Below are 20,626 nucleotides of genomic sequence, written 5' to 3'. Positions count from 1 at the left end.
CGCCGAGAGCTCTGCCTGGCACCACTGGGAGCAGGCCCAACACATTCACGCCACCCTGGTGCAGAAAGGACCTCTGCTTAGCAGAAGGGAATAGAAGGGGGTCAGACAGTGGGAAGTTGATCCCTCATGCAGACACGAAATGAGAGACACATTTATAACAGTCTGGAAATCCACAGGTGGACCCACACACCCTGGGAACCATCACTTGGGTTTTTTAAATCCGGATTGAGCCAGCACACACGCCTTAGGAAAATGACAGGTAGGGACATCTCATGGTTCAAACTACTGCAGTCCTCTCAGGCCTTCCAATCTCTTTCTATTCATCCCTCACACAGCACTACAGCTGTTTTTCATCTTTTGAAAGCTGCATTTCTCATCTGCATCAGATTACCTTCTGATGAGAGGACTCCTGAGGTCCCTGGGCAGAGACCACAACCAACCCTGGGAACTGGACGCAAAGGCTCAGCCACAGTCAGGAGTTTTGCCTTCCAGGCAGACAGTCAAGGACAATTTAGCCCTTTATTACCATAAGAAAATGGTCATCTCTAGCAACAGAACGATCATGCCAAATACCATTTTCAATTTGTGAGCCTTCCCAACAAACGAATCAATTACCACTCCTCACTGGGATCGTTACACAGCCTTGTTCCCTTCTGCATTGTTTGCTCAGTAATATTGCTCTGTCTTCATTAACTAGCAATGATTCGGAAAGAAACAACCATAATTCATATTCCAAAAGTCATCCTCCCATGTACCCATTCACTCACCATTCCTAATTAAGTTCATGAAAGATTAATTTCTTAATGATTATGATTTGTAATGTTAATTAATTAGCTGCTTTTCCATTAAGCATTCAGAGGTTTCCAGCACTACATCGATTCCTTAATTACCCTGTGGCAAGTGTAAAAAAAAAGAAAAAAAAATTAAGCTGCTTCATTCTCTTTGTCCCTTAGGCAAATTATCTGCTGCTTGGTCTTCCAGTCCATCTCCTTTCCCACTCCATGCAGAATCCCTTTCCTTCGACGCTGCAACTGTACCTGCTTTGCTCACTCATCTTTCTAAGAGGATAACATAACCAAGGAAGAGGCGCAGTTGACTCACGTCGCTCTTTTCCTGGGGAGAAAGTACTTTCATATGAACTCTGCCCCTTTACAGGCTCCCCAGGATGGGCAGGCCTGCAACTGAAAAGCTGCCTAGCACCCTAGATGGCCCTTTCCAACATTTGGCTTGGGATAAGAATCCCCATGATTGCTGTGCTCTGCCTGATGCCACCATCAGGAGGGTATCTACACTTCGATTCCAGTTAGCCTGCCAGGACCTCCCTGCAATTTCAGCTTCTCTTCTGCTGTTGATAGGCTTTGGAGGATGCCCACAGGTAGTTTGCAGGCTCAGCCTATCCCCTCTGTCCCGACGGCAGCGACTAGAAGCTCAACTAGCCACAAGGCTGAGGCTGCACTTTAGAGCAAAATTTTTAATTTCTCCAAAACTTCTGGGCAAAGATCTAATTCTCAGCAATGCTCTTGTTTGGGTGCATGCTCCAGATTTGGCACTAAATAAGCACAGAGCATAGGCATTCCCCTTCTAGCCTTCACTGAGTTCTGGGGGACTCAAACCAGTTCCTAAGGTGCTCTGAACAATGGTCCCAGGCCCAAATCCCCACTTCACTTCGTGCTCCATGTCTGGTCCCCAGCTGCCTGTGGAAGAGGCTTGCTGATATCTCCTAGAAACTGCAGAAGTGTCCATGTCAGGTGTAGTCACCATGGGAATAGGCATGCAGAACACAGAAGAAGAAAGGACTAAAGAGACAACTGAGGTGCACTGAGCATCAGCTTACCTTTGAGGACTGCTGCACATCCAGTTCACCCACAAAGATCACTCTGAGATGCACAGAAAACAGGCCTTTCTTCCCCAAACAGTCCTGGAAGGATAGCAGAGCTTGGAGCTTCCCTCCAGCCCTTCTTAGCTCCCTTCATATGGCATATGAGACTTTGCAGCCACTGGTCACCACCTGCTCAGACTCAGAGCTGGGAGAAACTGAAGACAGTCAGAGTTGAGTGGTTAGGATATATCCCTGATGCCTTTCCTTTGCCACTTTTAGAGGTACCCCTAAGCCATGTTTCTCTAACACCATCATTCCCAAAATAGAGAGGATCCACCACCCCAAAGCCTTCTAACACAAATTCAGGGGAATGTCAGTAAACCTGACCACCCCAAACACAGCAGGTCTGACCCAAAGTTGAAGGCATTTTTAAAAGGACAGAGCATTATATCAGTGGAAGGGTGTGGTCTAGGGCCCTTGGCTTCAGCTCAGCATTTCTCCAATCACCCACTCACAGAAAGGCTTCCCACATGCTGGGTGCACCCAAGTGTGCTGCTCCACAGGCCAGGTCCCTCCTTGCCTCTCCTGCAGGCAGTATAGCCACAGTCCTCAGGGGTGACCTCAGCATTAGCCATCAGTTTACTTCGAGAGTCTGGTAGATAAACCGAGTAATATGCAAGGAACTATTGGGAATAACAGTAAAACAGGGACCGTCTCCTACTGGACCAATCCAACAGGGTAAGGAGCTTGCACAGAGCCACTTGCCAGTGGAAAAGGCTCCATGCTAAAATAATAACAAATACATGAGTAAGAAGCCACAATTTCTTCGTCCTTTGCACATGGAGACATGGCCATCGGCAACTGTTGTTCATTCCTGAGCTCCGTACTGATATTATCCTGTCATTAGTTACTGCACTACACTTGGTTCTTACAACAAATTCACCTCATAGCTCCAAGCCCTCCACTTGACACCCAAAGCCACCTGTACTAAGTAGAGCCCAAAAAGTCCCCTCTGTGCAATAAACCAAAAAGGAAACCCACCAGCCCAGACTCAGTTCTCCAAATAATTTAAATGCATGTTTAAGAAAAATTCTGTGAGATCACCTTCTATCTACTTCCCTCTCCCCCTGCCCCATCTTCTCTCTAGGTTGTCATACTATGGTTGTTATCATTGGGTTAGTGCCTGCAAGCAACAGAGCCTCTAAAAGTAGGAAAACTGGGATTTGCAGGATCCCACGGTACTGGCAATGTTCCCTCAGGGTACCGTTCTCAGTGTGGCACACATAACAAGCACAACAAAGGTGGATGGAACAGTGCTCGCCCATTCAGGCCACCTGATTAGCATATATTGCAGAGTGAAAACACGGGCCATGGTCTTGCATTTGCCAAAAGGCAGCCTAAGAAATATTTCCTAACTAATTGCTAACCCATACACGCATTTCTGATCAGAAACAGCAGTGAATGCCAGAATTAAGGGGAAAAAAAACCAATATTGCAAACCACACACATCTTTTCAAGTGTAAACCTGTTGCAGCACACTGGAATCTCCATGCAGACGCTTTTATTACAGCAGTAAATGCTTCTCTATTTAAATATGAGGTGTTTGGATGATTTCTAGTAAAGTCAGCTTGCCCTGAAACAAATGTGCCTTAGGGCAGCCGCATCAGCCTGGCGAGATTCTTGGTGGCTAGAGAAGCTGACAGGTAGAAAGTTGTCCCGTCAACATCATATGCACCTGCCAGGAAGTCTCCACATAGCTGGTGACAGGGACACATGAGGATTCAAGACAGAGGCCACAGCTGAGCTATGTCCCCAGATTACCTCAGGTGACCTTTCAGTTTAGATGTTTTCTGCTGTCCAAGTAAACCTTGCCCCTGTGTCTGGTTCCCATCAGGAAAAGCTGAACAACTCTTGAAGCATTTCTCTTCTCCTCTTCCTACTGTCATTACTGCTTGGTGACTCACTCCCAAGTATGCCCACAACCTGCTAAGCCATTGCTGCTGGAAAGCCCCGCCAAACACAACACTGCCAGCTCAATCAAAATAAATACCACCTGTCTCCTTCCTCCCCTCAAGAACCAGCACAGGCAAACCTGTGAGCAGAAGAGCCCTCCAAAATGGGGCTTAGAGTGAGACACAGTATCGAGCAGACAAATCCTGTATGAATTAACAGGAGAAAGGGGAAGGGACTCAGCTAGGAATGGCTCTGGCTACCTGCTACCAGTGCCTGCTCACAGCTCCCGGGCGCCTCTGGGATTGCCAAGCAGAGATCTGAAAGGCTGGGTGAGGTCTCACATGCCCCAAACATCCTCACGTCCTCATCGGCACAGTCCTGTCACTCATGTGGCCCTGACAATATATGTTGGTGCACCCAGCCCAGCAGAATGTGCTCTTTCACACTGATTAATAGGTGCCTCCAGCGTGGCAAGGAAAGGAAGCAGTGTGCATTGCTGATGCTGTGGTGATGAACACACTACATTACAGTAAAATATTATCCTTCTGACAGCATATATGATCCATTGAGTGCTTCACCCTAAAAAAATGATGCAAACGAAACCAGTCATGCGAGCAGGCAACAGAGAGCGCGTACTGTGAGCAAGGCTGCCACCACGTGGAACAAGGACAAGCCTGCAGACCCCTTCAGCCAGAGTAGGAGTGGGGAAAACCATCCTCACACCTCCAAGCAGCCCTGGCCTCATTAAACAGCTCTGGCCAAACCCTAATGTCTCAGCCTGATCAATTAATTTGGTCAGGAGCTGTTGCTGTTGCACCCTTCTCTCTCCTCTGAGTGATTAAAATCTCTTGCAAGGAAACCACCAGAGTCTTGCAAAATAGGGATGCCTGAGACACAGATGAGATCTGGCTGTTTTCACTATGGAAGATTTGAATCAAGTGAACCAGTTCAAGAGTGCCCCAAAGATCAGAAAAGTCCGGACTCAGCAGAGCCTGGGAGCACTGATATGCAAAAATATACCAAGCTCCTGCAATTCCTAAACTCGCATTGCTTGTGGGCGTGGAATTAATCCAAAACCATGACACTACCAATAATCACTGGGGAGTCTTGCCCTCTTGTGTTGAACTACAGAGCAGTTCAGGTAACTGTGATTCTGCTCTGTAATAACAGAATCATCTGCAGAAGACAGAAAATATTTTTTTCTTCCTCCCTTTCAGCCCCCTCAAAATATTCCCCAGAAATGTGGGGGAGAGAAGAGTTGAAAATCTAGAGGAAAACTGATATTTTTTTCCATTACACAAGAGAATTGCCTTTATTGTGGAAAAAAGGTCACGTGGATAAAAAACATTTTGAACACCATTTTTAAAAAAAGCTTTCTCTAGAATGCAGGCCTACAAATACACACCCTAGATACTGCCCTAAATGCAGAAGCAAGAAGAGCAGGACAAACCGCAGCTTTGTGATGGAGGAGTACAGGTCAGGTCAAGCCATAAAAGGCTGAGGGGAAAACAAAGCTGAGATTTACCTTCCTCCATCATCCTCAAGCCCACGCCGTGTTTTGGGAACTCCTGTCTTTTCTAGATCTTCCATCCAGCAGTGCCCCTCAGAAATGGTGCCTCCAACAAGCCCCAGGCTTTGTCAACTCCTCCTCCTTTTGCTGTTCTCCTCCCTTGACTGATGGCAGGTTTTTACAGAAAATACAGAACCTGCAGCTGTGGCTGGCAGTGGTGCAGGCAGTAAGGTGCACACACACCCATCGTGAGGTGGTACATCTGGCACTGGCCTTCTTGTGGAAGGCACAGCCTTCAGCAGCATTGAGCCTTCACAGTATGGTCCCTGCCACCTTTGCAGCAAACTCATCTCCATCTCCAAGCCATCACTTAACTTCCTTGGTGAATAAGGTCTTTTTATCCTCCATTTACCAGACAATCCATCTGGCAGACAGGCACCAAAGACCTTGACTGTGATATACCAGCCAACTCTGGAATTCTTATCTGCGGTTCATCCTCACTCCTAGAGACCATAAAACACATTGGATGTGTTTTCCCAGGGAAAGAATACCTTCATTTATGGGATCAGAGAGCATATGTTGCCATGAAATGTGCTCAGGGCACAGCACTGCATAAACAGGGCTCAGGGAAAATGGAGATGCTCACCCTACTGCCTTTCCCCCTGGCACGGAGCAGATACAGCGCCCTTGTCCCACAAACCCAGCCCAAGGGCACTAGAAGCTGGACAGAAACTCTGCTGGGACAGAGATGGGGAACAGAGGCTTTGCTTAGATTAGGCATTTCTCAGGTGACCACGCCATTCACAGAGCCTGTTCCTGCAGGCTGAAGAGACAGAAGAGGGTGTGAGACTGTCTCTGAAAACAGCTTTCAGATGGACACTGCCCTGGCTGAAACCACCCACTTTGTGAGAAATAGGTGGCCATTAAAGAAGATGCCTTTGACTTTTCAAAGTTTCTTCCCATATGGAAATAAGACAAGCATTGCCAGATCAATTTACTTTCAAGCACTGTGCTGACTCAGTAGCAGCTTTGCTTCTACCCCCATGGACAATCTCTGCCCTTTCACAGCTGAAAACAGTTTCTGTTGACCCACCGGCTTGGCTGTTGCTCTATAGCTGCAGGTCATCTATGGGGTTTAGCATAAGCACCCAGAAAAAGGCAAGCAGTCTTCCAGGAAAGTTCCCTAACCCTGTCTCTTTTAACAGCTTCATCACTTACAAGAAGCTCTAACAGCCTGTCTTCAAAGTTTCTGCTCTTTGAGAAAACTTCTGACATAAGAACTGCCACTGGGACCAGCCACCTCACTCCAAAGTGGTAATGATCCCAGGGCAAATCACTTAGACAAAGTGCATTTCCCCTCTAGCAGGATGTGTGGCCCTGCTCTGCTATGCATCATTTGAACTAGCACACAGACAGCAGAAGTCAAAGCCAGCGCCTGTAAATCTGTCCACGACAGATCAAGTAGATAGATGTCATTAGTTCAGTTGAAAACAACAGCAGAAAAAAACTTCTGGAGGAGAGAGAAAAGGAAAACTATAATGTTTTCTGCCTACCAGGACACCCCTTCAGGAGCTTTCTGGAGGCTCCAGGGGCTACTAAACCCCTTCTTCAAGACTATCACAGCAATCCACACACATTTCTCTGGCGGGCAGAAGGCTGCTGCTTTGTGCTGCGATGGTGACTGACAGTATGAGCAGATCCTCCAGGAGCATGTGGGTAACTCACAGCAGCCTGTTCCCCACCATCCCACAGCATGGGCAGCGGTGCCATCCAGCAGCACTACCCCCAGGTCAGCAACACTCCTTAGGGCCATAGTATGCTGCAGTACTTGCAGCCACCATGAGATGCTCACCCCCCTCCAAGGAGCACCCCCCATGTTACACACACATGGGAGGGAGTCAGGGACACAAAGTGGGCAGTGGGCCAGCCAGTAAATTAATTTCAAAGGCAGGCAAATGATGGATGGGGTTCATGTGGGAAACAGGAGAGGATAAATTGCCCATCTGTGACTGATACAGCAGAGAACAGTGCAGGATGGAGCAAAATGAATGGGCACAGTGGGATCAAGGAAGGAGAGACTGAGCAGCATGTACATAATTGAATCCCTGAGGCCTGGATCCTGTCTTTTGGGCTACGTGGGACTGCAAGTGTAGGAGCGCAGCTGAAGTGAATGACTCATGGGCTGTGTGTGACAGATAGGACCCCCAGAGCAATCTCTTATTGGTGTGGGGGTGGGAATGCCACTGACACGATCGTGTGGGAATGTAATGAGACAGGAACTTCCTCCACATCTTTCTGTGAACCTTTGAACCCAGCCTTTACAAAAACAGCCTGGAGGAGTCTGCCAAAATTAGAGGTAATGCCACAGCTCAGCACTCTGGACCCAGACAGGGAGGCAGCTTGTCAAGCGGAACCAATCTCCCCTGCACAACAAACCCTGACTTACTCCAAAAACTTATTAGTCTGCTCGGTGCTGCTGACTTTGTCACTACAGGAATCATTGTCAGGGAGACAAAAATGTTCAGGAAAATCAGCTTTTTCCCCTCTGTCCTCCTCTGCCCTGCTGCTGTGCCAGGTTCAAGTTGGCACAGGGTTCAAGCTGGTTCTAGGGCATTCCCAGTCTCACCAGAAGCAGGGACCCTCCAGTGCCTCAGGAAAGAGGCTTTCAGCAGTGCCATGCCAGGCTGATGTGCTGAAAAGCAGCTCAGAAGCAACTTTGATTGTCCCATGCTATGTTACTTCAAGCGTGTTGCTTGCTTTTACTCCAGTAGTTACTCAGGTAGAAAGACACGCTCCCATACTTACAGCAAGAGACTCACATGCACAGCACAAGTACAGCTGGGATGTGCCCAAGCACTGTGCCCGGCCAGACTGCCTGAAGCAGCGCAGGCAAGCCAGCTGCACCATCCTGCTGCTTCAGTGGATGTAAACATCCTCCCCCATATGACTGGGGGCTGCACGAGGACATTAACTGCAGGTTATGTGTGACTGTAGCATCCTTCTCACCAGCCTCCTCTCTCCAAGAGAGGCCAGCAGTGTTAGTCAAGAGAAAACTGGAGCAAATGCATAGCCAGGCTTCTCCTGTGTCACCCTCTTGCCTGCAGCAGCCTGCAGAAACCTGTTCAAGTGGGAATTTTCATTATATTAAGGCCACCTATAGTTTCTTGCTCTGCAGCCCTGTTTTTTTTCTTCCGTTTTTAAACTTTTAGGATCCACCACAACCTGTGGCAAAGAGGATAGTCCACACCACACAGCTGAATCTTCCAGTTTAAGGTAGCAGGCAATCCAGTGCCTTAGACCCAGTCCTCCTGGCACCTGGACCTCTCCCTGTATCTGTTTTAAGAAGATGAGGTGATAGATCAGCTTTCTTTGGAGACTGTGAACTAATTTTATACTGAGAACTGGTGTCTCCTAGCTTGTTCCCAACTTGCCCTGCTACCTAAACCCATGCTAATCTTGTGGTTGAGCAAAGTTATAAGCAGCCTGACTCCATTTGCAAAGAGACTTCATTTCACTAAATCGTGCAAAACAGCTCTCCTCTTGTCCCATCTTCATTAAATAATGCAGTTTTTTACTAAGCTCAGTGGCCTTACTCTCTGAGGCAATGGGAGAGGCCCAAAGCAGATGTTAATCCAGTAATTCAAATGCTTTCCATGAATCAGAGAATAACAGAGAATGCTGCTAAGGTTTATAACCCAGACCCCCATGCAATTTTTTCAGGTGGTGGAAGAGTAAATAATATAGGATGAGAAGAAATGACCTCAAGTTGCATCAGCAGAGGTTTAGATTGGATATTAGGAAAAATCCTAATTAGGAAATTAGGAAAAATTTCTTTACTGATACAGTGGTCAGGCATTGGAGCAGGCTGCCCAGAGAGGTCGTAGAGTCACTGTCCCTGGAGGTGTTCAAAAACCATATAGATGTGGCATTTCAGGACATGGTTTAGGAGGCCTGGTGGTGGTTGGACTTGATGATCTTAGAGGTCTTTTCCAACCTTAATGATTCTATGATTCTATGATATTGAAGCCTTTTCTACTGCAATGCAGGCACTTCTGCACTCCCAGAAATTGTCTGTGTCTCACTGATATACTCCTGAGGACCTGACAAATAACAACCTGTTGTCCCTTCAGCTTTGGCACACCCATCCTGGCACAGGTATGCTAGCCAATCCCTCTTTCCCAACAAAGGTGATACCATTTCAAATAACAGGAGTGAATGGCACCACCAAATACATTTCTGATACCTGTGTTAAGCTGCATATCCAGAGTCTTGTTGGTATTGAAATGTTGCAAAATTGTACTGATGAAAGCCCTAGCACAGGGATGAGTTTTGGCCTGTCTTTCACTGGAAGTCTCCATCCTTCCAGTGCCTGGTGCCTATTGATTTCAGGAGGATAAGCGACATAAGTAAATGCAGTATGAATCAGCAAAAGAAAGCTCTGAATGGATTTCAGGCACAGGGATATAGAGTCATGGCAGCTGGGGTCTCTCACCCACCCTGCCACTCAGAACAGGACTTGGCAACAGTAGGTCAGTGAGGGTGTAGCCTTGTCTAGCTGGGTCTTGGAAATCCCCAAGGATGAAGATGTCAGAGTCCACAGGTCTTTGACATGCTTTCGTTCCAAGCAACACCAAGAGTGGGGCAAGTTCAGGTTTTCACAAGGGGACTCAATTATATTAAAAGGAACACCAGATAATGGCATTTGTCATTCTTTGTCTAAAAGTTTTCCTTGATGTTGAATCCATTCCACATTCAACCAAACTCTTTTGCTGCATTTGTTGATATCCCCTTAATCACAAGCTATTTCATTTAAGACCTACTCATTACTGACTATATAAAAACTATTTCTGTTTTGCTTAGTCCAGTTTTGGGAGATAGGGAACTTGCTCATCCTGGAATAAGGTGGGGCCACCCATGCCATGACCTTGTGCCAGAAGTTGCTACTTCAGACCAATGTCGCTGGCCTGCTTGGGGATTTTTAGCAGTAGGTCTTTGCTCACCTAGTTAATTTGCACAGATTTAAGAGATAAAACACTCCCACAGGCAGGCGCAAGCAGTCGAGCATCTCCAGCAAGCAGGGCAGTCATGAGTGGCTGAGGATAAACTACACAGTTGGAGCCATAAAACTTTCTTTTCAGTCTTTGAGGCTGAAACCCTTCCTGTTGCCATCACTAGGGTGGTCATGATCAATGGCCAATCTTTGCAGCAGGTACATCTCAGAAGCACCTGGTTAGCACTCACCGTAGGAGCAGCAAGTCCAAGGAGCACCAGAAGGGTTTCAACCACAAAGGTTTTGCTCAGCAGCTTGTTTTATTTTGTTTCTTCCAAGAAGCAGCCAGACTACAGGCCAGCCCCGATGCAAGCAGTGGTAAATACTCAGTCACTCCTTCCTATACAATCACTTTCTTCTTAGGTGAACCTAAGGCTCTGAACTATGCCCTGTGTTCTCCAGGCCAGACACAGACTCTCACATGTAACCCTTCTTTACTCCAAGAGAAGGACACAGACACATACTTCTGGTGTGAAACTTGCCCTTAGTCAATTCGGCTGCTCTTAATACCTTTCAGTCACAAAATCTCTATGTGCTGGGTCACAACCTTGTTAGTACCTAACCACTGGCAGCAGAAGAATATGAGGTGCATATAAACTCACCAAAGGAACCTTTTTCTTCAGGGAGTTATATACATTTACTTATAAAAGTGACTGAAGTTCAGATAAATTCCAGCTTCCAAGCACAGAGGATTATTCCACTAAGCATAAAGCAGAAACAGACATTCTCTGTAGGGATGTAACTTCTAATTATGTATTGCTCCCTACAGCCTATATGCTAGGATCATTATTATCTTCCATGTTTATTAATCACTTACCTGATGTTAACAAAAAGATACCTTCTAGGAGATATGCAAATAATCCTGCAATTTTCTTTCCCAGTGACTCAGCTTTTATATCAGAAATGTGTTAACAGGATACAAAGGCTATTAAGAAGCCCTCTGCATAATTATCATCTTTCTTGCCTCCAGTTCTTCATAATTTATGGAAGAAAATGGTTTTTTTCTAAGAGATACTCCATCTTGCCAGAAGAAACGTTATCTTTTCTTCTGTTTTAAATCTCATTTCTTCCATTTTCCCATCTCTAAAGACCTGTCTCTAAAATTTTATTCAAATAAGGTAAAGTTAAATACTCTCAACAAGTGAAAGGAAATGCTTTCAGCACTGAGGAGGCTGGACTGGCACCAAGTTAAAATATGAGTGTTGTGTTGAGAGTTAATAAAGCACCTACAGATTACTTTTCCATATTTTCTCTGCAACATCAAGGGAAAACACCTGGGACATAACACTGGGCTTTGAATGAGTTCATGTTATTGTCACAGAGAGGTAATTGAAGCAATGTTAAATCAAAATTGTCCCATTCACCCCGTTTATCTGGGATCAAGTGCAAAAAATTGATGAGCATATAATTAACTCCTTGGAAAATGCATTAGTATGGAGAATGTTTTTTGGGGGGCAGCTATTCTCCTAGGTGACAAGATGACAGGAGACATCCATCTTGTGCTTGCTGTGCTGGAGTTGTTCAGGAGAAAGCTTGTCTGGGCTACCAGCAGCTGGGGCATTGAGCTATTCCTTGGTTTACTGTGTTTGGTTTTTTTCCTGTGCAAACACAGCTCTGTGCAAGAGCTTTGCACTTAACTGTTTAGTGACATGAACTTAAGAAATTAACAACTTAAGACATAACTCCTACTCTCGGTTCTGCTTTCTTCACCTTCAGCTGGCACCTTTTCCTCTGAAAAATCACACCTTCAAGAAGCAAGGAAACCCACCCTGGCCTAACTTCCCAGTATTTAGCGCCCTGATGCTCTTTCTCTGAAGGAAAACTCTCTGGAACCTAAAGGTTCCCCAAAGATGGCAAACTCAGCAACCACCCCACCAATAACAATGTAACAGAAAAATGCCCTCTTCTGAAATGGCTTAGCAGGCAAAGCTGGGGCAAAAACTTGCACAAATCTAGGGAAGGAGATCCAGCAGAAGGAAATACCCCTCTACACGCTCCACCACCCATGAAACGTTCTGATTAGCCATCTTGCTTAAAATATCCAAGCCAGAGGCTTTTGCATGAAACGTCCCTAGGGTTGGGTATTCATTTCAAAGGTGTGCTCTGAATGGGAATCTAACACTGCGATCAGTTTGCAGAGGTTACCTGGAGGAATAAGAATATATTCAGCAGATAATAAAATAACCTCACTATGATGCCATGTGGGAAGGGCATACTGTCAGAAGCCCATAGGAGAAGAAAAGCCATGCTTGGAAGGACCCAGAGGCTGAAACAGAGACAAGAAGGATGGGTGTGATGCCTGCATATGTATCTATATGGGACATATCAAAACACTTGACAGGTCTAAACCGCAGCTCATATATGCAAGCCCAGGCCATTTTGCAAGAAGCCCATACCCTAGATTCTAGGAAACTGCATAAAAACAACTCCAGAGCCAGACTCCGTGTAGAGCTAACTCCTGGGCTTTGCAAAGCTAACCACTCTGATCAGCGGCTAACAGATGAGATAGATACCCTTTGGAGAGCCATGCTGCTGGAACACCCAGTCGTGCTGGCAGGACAGTGTGCCAAGCCTTTCCAGCCCCCGCTGGCCTGGATTCCCATGACTTTGAATGCAGGATGTTGGCTTTACTGCTGGGGCTGTATTAATTTTTCCTTCGTCTTGGCAGGAATGCGTTCATAGCTCAGCCCAAGCCACCTCATGTCACTTTATGGCGAGACGGGCTACGACCTTAACAGCCACATGGCACTGCACGCGTATTTCCGACTTCACAGTTTTTGCCCAAGACACTCTACAATCAAAGCACAATGCTAACGAGGTGAAGTCAAGCAGGGAAGCCCAGGGAATGTTGAAATTACAGCCGGGTGCCTACCGTTAACTCTGCTCCCCTCCCTGCACAGCCCTGACGTTAAAGCTTTTCATTCTGTGAGCGTGGTCCCAGTAAGGTTTCTGTGCTGCTCTATGCATTGCAGAAGCAGAGCTTGATTAGCTGCTCACTGCTGGATATTTTGGGGGCTCCCCGTGGAAATGGCAGGGATAAGTGATACCACGAGGACCTACTGGTAGGGCAGGCACAGCCTTGCTTGCCAAGGACAGCGTTCAGGCACCTGAAACACACATCCCCCCAGCACCCCGAGGGAGGGTCCCCATCCCTTCTCGAACCCCGGAGATGCCTCTGGACGTGCCTGCCCCCTCCCCAAGCCTACTGGCGAGACGACAGCACATCCGTCCCCGCCGCTCTCGGCGCCTCCAGCCCCGCGGGTGCCACCGCTCCCCGCGCTGCACCCTTACTCCATATCTCTCCGGTATGTCCCGGGACCTCCCCACTCCGATGGGTGCCCCACGGGTCCTCAGGCCCCCGCCCTGCCATCCAAGTGCCCCCCACCTCCTCCAGCCCCGGCCCCAGCCCCGGCCCCTCCCGCGCGCCGCCCGCCCGCGCGCCGCCGAGGCCGTTTTGCCCCTCCCGCCCCAGCTCCATTCGCGGACATGGCGGTGCCGGTGCCGGTGCTGGTGTTGCTGCCCGCCCTCCTCTCCGGTACCGGGCCGTCGGGGGCGGGGGTACACGGGGCGATGAGCCGGTTCCGGGGAAGGGGGAACTGGGCCGGTACCGTGCCCCCGCCGGTCACGTCCCAGGGAAGGGGAAAGCTGAACCGCTACCGGGCACCGGCCGGTTTGCGGGGGGGGGGGGGGGGGCGGCCGCGGGATCTAAGCCGGTAGCGGGCATCAGCCATTCGGGAGCAGGGGGGGAGAACGGGCACAGGACGGTGCCGGCCACCGGCTGCTCGGGGCGTGCAGGGACAGGACACCGCCAGTCGGGGACCGACCCGGTAACGGACACTGGCTGGGCCCGGGGGGAGGTCGGGGAGGGGGGCAATGCGGGCCGTTGCCGGGTCGGGGCGGGACCAGGCGCCGTTAACGCCGGTCGCTCTCCACAGGGCTCCTCTCGTGTCCCGGAGCCGCTGCCAGCGTCCCGGTGAGTGCGGCCCGCCCCGTCGTCCCCGGGTAGGGCGATCACCCCTGCCCTCCGTATCGCCAGCCAGGCCTCCCGGGCATGCCGGCCCCTTCCCCGCAGCCCCTGGCTCCGGAGCCCCTGCAAGTGCCTCTCCCCACAGCTGGGGGACCCCGGGAGCCTGGCACCGCCCGCTAAGGGCTGCCGCTCACACGCCTGGGTGATGCCCACCGCCCACCAGCTTGGTCTGGGCTTGCCCTTCACGGGGACCGGCCGTCCGTGTGTCCCGCTGAGCTAAGACATCTGAAGGAGCAGTGTTTAGCAGCATACATATTGTCCTGACACCGCAGCTCCGGCCATGGCAGGCCATAGAAGCCCAGCCTCAAGCAATAAATTCCCATAGAAGCATGAAAGATAACGTGGTGCTTTATAACGCTGTGCCAGCTCCTCCGGAGCACTCCCTTAGTGCATGAGCGTGCCAATGTTCTTCAGAAGCTCTCAGATCAGAAGCTAAGCAGAGACCTGTTTCAAATGGTCTATCTTAGACTTCTTAAATACCTGCCTTCCCTAGCCTGCTTGCGACAAGTACGGTATGCCTGGATGTCCAAGGAACTACGATCCAGTGTGTGGGACCGACGGAGAGACCTACTCAAATGAGTGTGTGCTCTGCCTTTCAAACAGGTACTCACTTAATTGATATCCTAATCGTCCCTTTCCCTATATGCAAGCAAAATAGTCACCCTCACATCCCAATTAACTGATCGACTATGGGCTTTGGATCGTTCACTCTGTTAAACTGCAGTTCTAGCAGTGTCTGCTCAACTGTCAATCCCTTGCAACGGCTTTTGTCATGATACCTGTAAACGGCTTAGATTGGATTCAGTTAGCTGGGATTACTGAATATTTGCTTTTGTAATTCTTAAAGAGGAGCATCTCAGAGTGCAGCTGCCTGTCACATTCATACAGGGCCACATTGACATTAAATGTAATGCTGGACTCTTCCAAACTCTCCATCAGAAAACATGAAATATAGCTTTTACTACAGAATGTTACATTCAAGATCCAGTCTCCTGTACTTCCTTTCACAGAGAAGAGTAAGAATGCCAAATGTTAGGTGAAAATACTATTTTGCCATTGAGATTGTATAAAAATTCAGAAAAAGTTCTCCTAATATTTGAGAGAGGGCACTTTATTCTTTAATAATATTTTTTAAAAAACCAAACTAAACAACAAACTGAAAACATGGAAAATCAGTACTTAATGAGGATTGTTGTTCTCCGCCCCTCCCCATTATGATTGACTGGAAACCTCTGTAGAACATCTCCCAGTACAAACTGAGAGGAACTCCTCATGAATTGAATTTGGTGGTGAAAGGAATTTATATAAATGAAATAACAAAATTTCTGTTTCCATCAGAGGGAAGAAGTGAGAGGAGCACAACAGCAGTGATGGGCACTTACAAAATTACAATTAGATAGATCTCACTAAAGGGAAGGCTGAAATATATTTTTGACTTTGGGGTGGGGGAAGATTACTTGTTACCAGATAATTTATAAAGTTCAAATGACCAAGATAGAGGGAACATAGGCCAGAATAAAAAAAGTGTCAAAGGAGACTTAAGGAAATAATATTTTAAAGAAAGTGCCAAAGTGTGTTGAAGTATGTTTAAAGGTAAGCAGATTTGCAGAATTTGGTGACATTTTCACCACAGTACATCACAAACCACCCAAGCAAATAACAAATTGTAAAAAGAATTGGTAAACCTACAATCTGGAAAAAACCCAACCAGGGAATCAAAGGGCACATACAGTACAATATGTGAAAGAGGAGAAAACAGGTGCTGGCATGTTACATATTAGGAGCCTACCCGTCTTTGCTGCCTAGAACGATGTTGGAGTACGTTATTAAGTGATTGACTTGTAGACAGCCAAATGTAGGAAAGAGAGTAAGCAAAGCAGATACAGGTTTGTCAGAAGTAATCCGATCAAATCCATGAGATTTAGGTTTTTGGCAAGATAACTGGCCTAGCAGAGTAGCAAGAAACACAAGCGTTGCTCCATGGCATTAGTAAGGCATTTTACACACCTCTACTTGACATTGACATAAGCAGATTAATAGTTATTCAGCTGAAATTGTTAAAGGATGAACTCACATCAGTTTGAAGTGCTGTGGTTTAAAAGCATTTTACAGACAGCATTTTACAGTCAAACTGGGATTTCCTTTAGGTGTAATATATAATTCACTATTTTTGTAATGAATTAGATATCAGAAACAAGACAATAAAAATTTGCAAAATGGTGTGAGATACAATGATCTGTGCAGGACAATATCAAAATTCCCAGGAATCTGGAGAAATGGACTGAAATCAGTACAATAAAAGTGAAAGAGACATGCTAGGTATCACACATAGAGGCTGCAAGTCCATGTTGTGGAGATACAGACAGGAGAGTGTCTAACACCTAAAGAGTGTATTTGATCCTTTCTCAGAGCAGAATGATGGGCTTTGAGATCCAGCCTTACGTTTCCAGGATGTTTCATTTTTTAGGCATGATCCCTCAGTTCGAGATGGGTGCATGGTAGCTTCCTGAATATATCATTGCACATAGCACAAAGAGTGCTCCAGGCAAACCTGCTGTTTATTTTCACTCAGTTCCTTAAGTAGTTCATGATGGGGCTTACGTCTTATTAGTATGAGACATAATGTGCACGTTTTGTGTGAAACATGGGATTTAATCCAGTTAGACACACAAGAGAGATTTTTATCTTAACCACCTTTTTTTTGCTGGCATCTTACATGCTCAGAAACACACATTTTGGTCTGAAGGGGCACAGGGTGATCAGATACTATCCTGATTTTTTTTCTTTAATAATTCAGTAGTTGGCATACTCTGTGGCTTTCTAGTTCAGTCTGGAGTTGTTCTGAAGTGTTTGACTAGGTATGAATGTAACGAGGATAAACAATTTTGTCTTATTGGAAGAATTTCACCTTTGAAAAATGGTTCATTGTTATAAGCAAAGGTCATTTCACTTCAAGGAGCCTAAGGCACACACAGTCCATCGCACTCCTTAGGAGGGGAGAACAAAGAGATCTTTCTGCCCTTCTTAACAAGCTGCATGACCAGTAGCTGCTGAGATAAACGTGGTGATGTAGAAACAGATATATGGGCATATCCCATAGTGAATCACAAAACAGTCAGTTCTGAATTAACTGAATTAACTGGGTGATTCTCAACAGCCAACTTGCAGGCCACTTCCAGCCTGTGCTTAAGGACTTTTTAAAAAGAAAAGAAGAGTTTTACTTCCATGATGGCCAAGGTAGTACCATCCACGGGGTATTTCAGCCATGCAAGACTGTGTGGTCACCTGGAGAGCCCCATGTGCATGTAGAGTACTGCAGGAGAGGTTGCCGTGGCTGATTCATGATAACATGAGCCAGTTGGAGCAAAGGTGCAGCACTAACCCTGCCCGTCCTGGTTCTGCAGCGCAGCCCGCTAACTGTAAGACCAAAGCTTGTCTTCCTCCTGACTTTTTTTTTTTTAAAAAAAAAGCTTAGATTGAATCCATTTTTAAGTGGGTCTTCAAATGCAAATCTCAGGTCTTTTCCACACTTAGTGTCCAGTAGCAGTGACAACAGCTGATCTTAATTTAAACCTAGTCTGGCAGCACCACAAACACTTTGGAAACAGACACAGCAGCTTGAGCTGCGTCTGCAAGGTTTAGCCTAAGGGCTGTCCTTCAGCCAGAACTTTGCCTTACATCTTTACATGTGTTTTACATCCTCTGGGCTTGATTTTTCCTTTCATATTCCTAATCTGCTCCAGTACCTTCTGGTTAAAAGATCCCTGATAAAACTATTAGTAGAGATTATCCCTGGTTTTGGGTAACCATAAGCGTCTTGAATTTCATGAGGAGATAACCAGCTTGATTCTATTAAGATAGGGAAGCAAACCAAAGATCTAGGGCAGTTTGCGTTCTACCACTTTCTTTTTGTACCTGCACTTGCTTGGTAAACTGAGATTTGTAAATGGAGCACCCCAAAGTACCATGTATGGGACTTGCAAAAATAAAAAAAATCTAATGTTCCCAAACTAACGTAAACTTGGCTAAAATTTCCTTAAAGAAGATTCCAATGTTCAGAGAACCACACATTTAACTTTTAGTGAAGCCTCGGATACAGAGATGCATCAGGATTCACGCCCTTCCCACTGAATTCCCACATGAAAGTAGGAAATTTTGTAGGCAGTAGAACTGTTTCCCGTTTCAGGGACCATGAAGTCTGACTTGCATTAGTGCTTTGTAATGGACACGTTAGTCCTCATGGCAGGATTTCTCATGTGGTTTGATACTTCTCAGATTTACACATGGCTTTATCAGGTTTTTATGGGTAACAAAGCCTGAAGTGAGGCTGTCTCTGGTAAGTTACTCACTCTGTGCGATTCCTAAATCTTTGCATCACAGTTTTCAGTAATGTTTGCCATAAGTAATGCAATTAAATATAGTGATGCGTATAACTGAACACAGAAAGCCACGGAAGAGTCCACTTTATAAAATGTCTCTGCTAAATTCAAGTGTAGTGCTTCTCTTCTAAAATATTTTTCTTCTGCTTGCAGAGAAAATAAAAAGGATGTCCAAATTTTCAAGATGGGAAGCTGCTGATATGGCAGATGGCCACTTTTCAAGAAAATGAGAGGGGCACAGGCCCTCTGTCCCACAGTCCAAATGGAAACAATGCCTTGAATGTACCTTCTGTGTAGCCTGTCTTAATAAATAAGCTTGTCTGTTGAAAAAAAGTACTGTTACTGTATTATAGAATCATTAAGGTTGGAAAAGACCTCTAGGATCAAGTCCAACCATCAACCCAACACTACCATGCCTCCTAAACCATGCCCTGAAATGCCATGTCTATATGTTTTTTGAACACCTCCAGAGATAGTGACTCTACCACCCCTCTGGGCAGCCTGCTCCAATGCCTGACCACTCTTTCAGTAAAGAAATTTTTCCTAATTAGGTTTTTTCCTCATATCCAACCTAAACCTCCCCCGATGTAACTTGAGGCCATCTCCTCTTGTCCAATAACCTGTGACAAGAGACCAACACCCACCTCACTACAACCTCCTTTCAGGTAGCTGTAGAGAGCGAGAAGGTCTCCCCTCAGACTCCTCCAGGTTAAACAGCCCCAGTTCCCTCAGCCGCCCCACAGAAGACTTGTCCTCTAGACCCTTCACCGGCTTCATTGCCCTTCTCTGGACACACTCCAGCACCTCAATGTCTTTCTTGTAGTGTAGAGGGCCCAAAACTCATTGCGGTATTCCAGGTGCGGCCTCACCAGTGCCGAGTACAGGGGCTCGATCACTTCTCTACTCCTGCTGGCCACGCTCGTTCTGATACAAGCCAGGACGCTGGTGGCCTTCTTGGCCACCTGGGCACACTGCTGGCTCATATTCAGCTGGCTGTCAACCGGCACCCCCAGGCCCTTTTCCGCCAGGCAGCTTTCCAGCCACCCTTCCCCAAGCCTGGAGCGTTGCATGGCGTTGTTGCGACCCAAGCGCGGGACCCGACACTGAGCCTTGTTGAACCTCATACAACTGGGCTCAGCCCATCGATCCAGCCTGTCCAGGTCCCTCTGCACAGCCTTCCTACCCTCAAGCAGATCAACACTCCCACCCAACTTGGTGTCACCTGCAAACTTACTGAGGGTGCACTCGATCCTACCGCCCAGATCATTGATAAAGATACTAAACAGAACTGGCCCCGCTACTGAGCCTGGGGAGCAGCACTTATGATCGGCCGCCAACTGGATTTAGCTCCGTTCACCATAAATCTCTGGGCCCAGCCATCCAGCCATTTTTTTACCCAGTGAAGAGTGCGCCCGTCTAAGCCATGAGCCATGAGCTTCTCTAGGAGGATACTGTGGGAGACAGTATCAAAGGCTTTACTAAAGTCTAGTTAGACAACATCCACAGCCTTTCCCTCATCTCCTAAGTGGGTCACCTTGTCATAGAAGGAGGCCACGTTAGTCAAGCAGGACCTGCCGTTCATGGCCCCTTGCTGACTGGGCCTGATCCCCTGGCTGTCCTGCACATGCCTGGTGACCTCACTCAGGATTAACTGCTCCATAACCTTCCCTGGCAGTGAGGTCGGGCTGACAGGCCTGTAGTTCCTCCAATCCTCCCTCCACCCTTCTTGTAGATGGGTGTCACACCAGGAAGCCTCCAGTCATCTGGGACCTCCCCTGTTAACCAGGACTGCTAGTAAATGATGGAAAGTGGCTTCGTGAGCTCGTCCACCAGCTCCCTCGGTCCCCTTGGGTGGATCCCATCCAGCCCCATAGGCTTGTGAGTGTCC

The 20,626-nt window shown here is 47.2% G+C and overlaps 1 protein-coding gene and 1 long non-coding RNA gene across 3 annotated transcripts in view; one reads left to right on the top strand and one right to left on the bottom strand.

Moving 5' to 3' along the window:
• Positions 1–13,692, bottom strand: part of LOC142056317 (uncharacterized) — a 43,761-nt gene extending 30,069 nt beyond the window's left edge. For both annotated transcript variants that reach the window (XR_012660288.1, XR_012660289.1), the window contains exon 1: positions 13,539–13,692. This is a non-coding gene — a long non-coding RNA (uncharacterized LOC142056317). The remainder of the gene's footprint in view (positions 1–13,538) is intronic.
• A 56-nt stretch (positions 13,693–13,748) lies between these two features.
• On the top strand, positions 13,749–19,071 carry SPINK2 (serine peptidase inhibitor Kazal type 2). Its single transcript, XM_075090904.1, has 4 exons — positions 13,749–13,867; positions 14,268–14,305; positions 14,853–14,962; positions 18,892–19,071. Exons 1-4 carry the CDS (start codon positions 13,819–13,821, stop codon positions 18,935–18,937), a joined length of 243 nt encoding a protein of 80 aa, XP_074947005.1. The 5' UTR covers positions 13,749–13,818; the 3' UTR covers positions 18,938–19,071.
• The last annotated feature ends 1,555 nt before the right edge of the window (positions 19,072–20,626 follow it).

The sequence above is a fragment of the Phalacrocorax aristotelis genome, chromosome 4, assembly GCF_949628215.1.
Source record: "Phalacrocorax aristotelis chromosome 4, bGulAri2.1, whole genome shotgun sequence".
Classification (NCBI taxonomy): Eukaryota; Metazoa; Chordata; class Aves; order Suliformes; family Phalacrocoracidae; genus Phalacrocorax; species Phalacrocorax aristotelis.
Note: the sequence above shows the minus strand (reverse complement) of the source record. Positions and strands in the feature narration are given on the sequence as shown.

Excerpts from the sequence above, each read along its gene's own strand:
- SPINK2 (XM_075090904.1), top strand. The coding sequence starts at position 13,819 with ATGGCGGTGCCGGTGCCGGTGCTGGTGTTGCTGCCCGCCCTCCTCTCC. Across the intron at positions 14,306-14,852 it reads GAGCCGCTGCCAGCGTCCCG|CCTGCTTGCGACAAGTACGG; the intron begins GTGAGTGCGGCC and ends TGCCTTCCCTAG. Across the intron at positions 14,963-18,891 it reads GTGCTCTGCCTTTCAAACAG|AGAAAATAAAAAGGATGTCC; the intron begins GTACTCACTTAA and ends TTCTGCTTGCAG.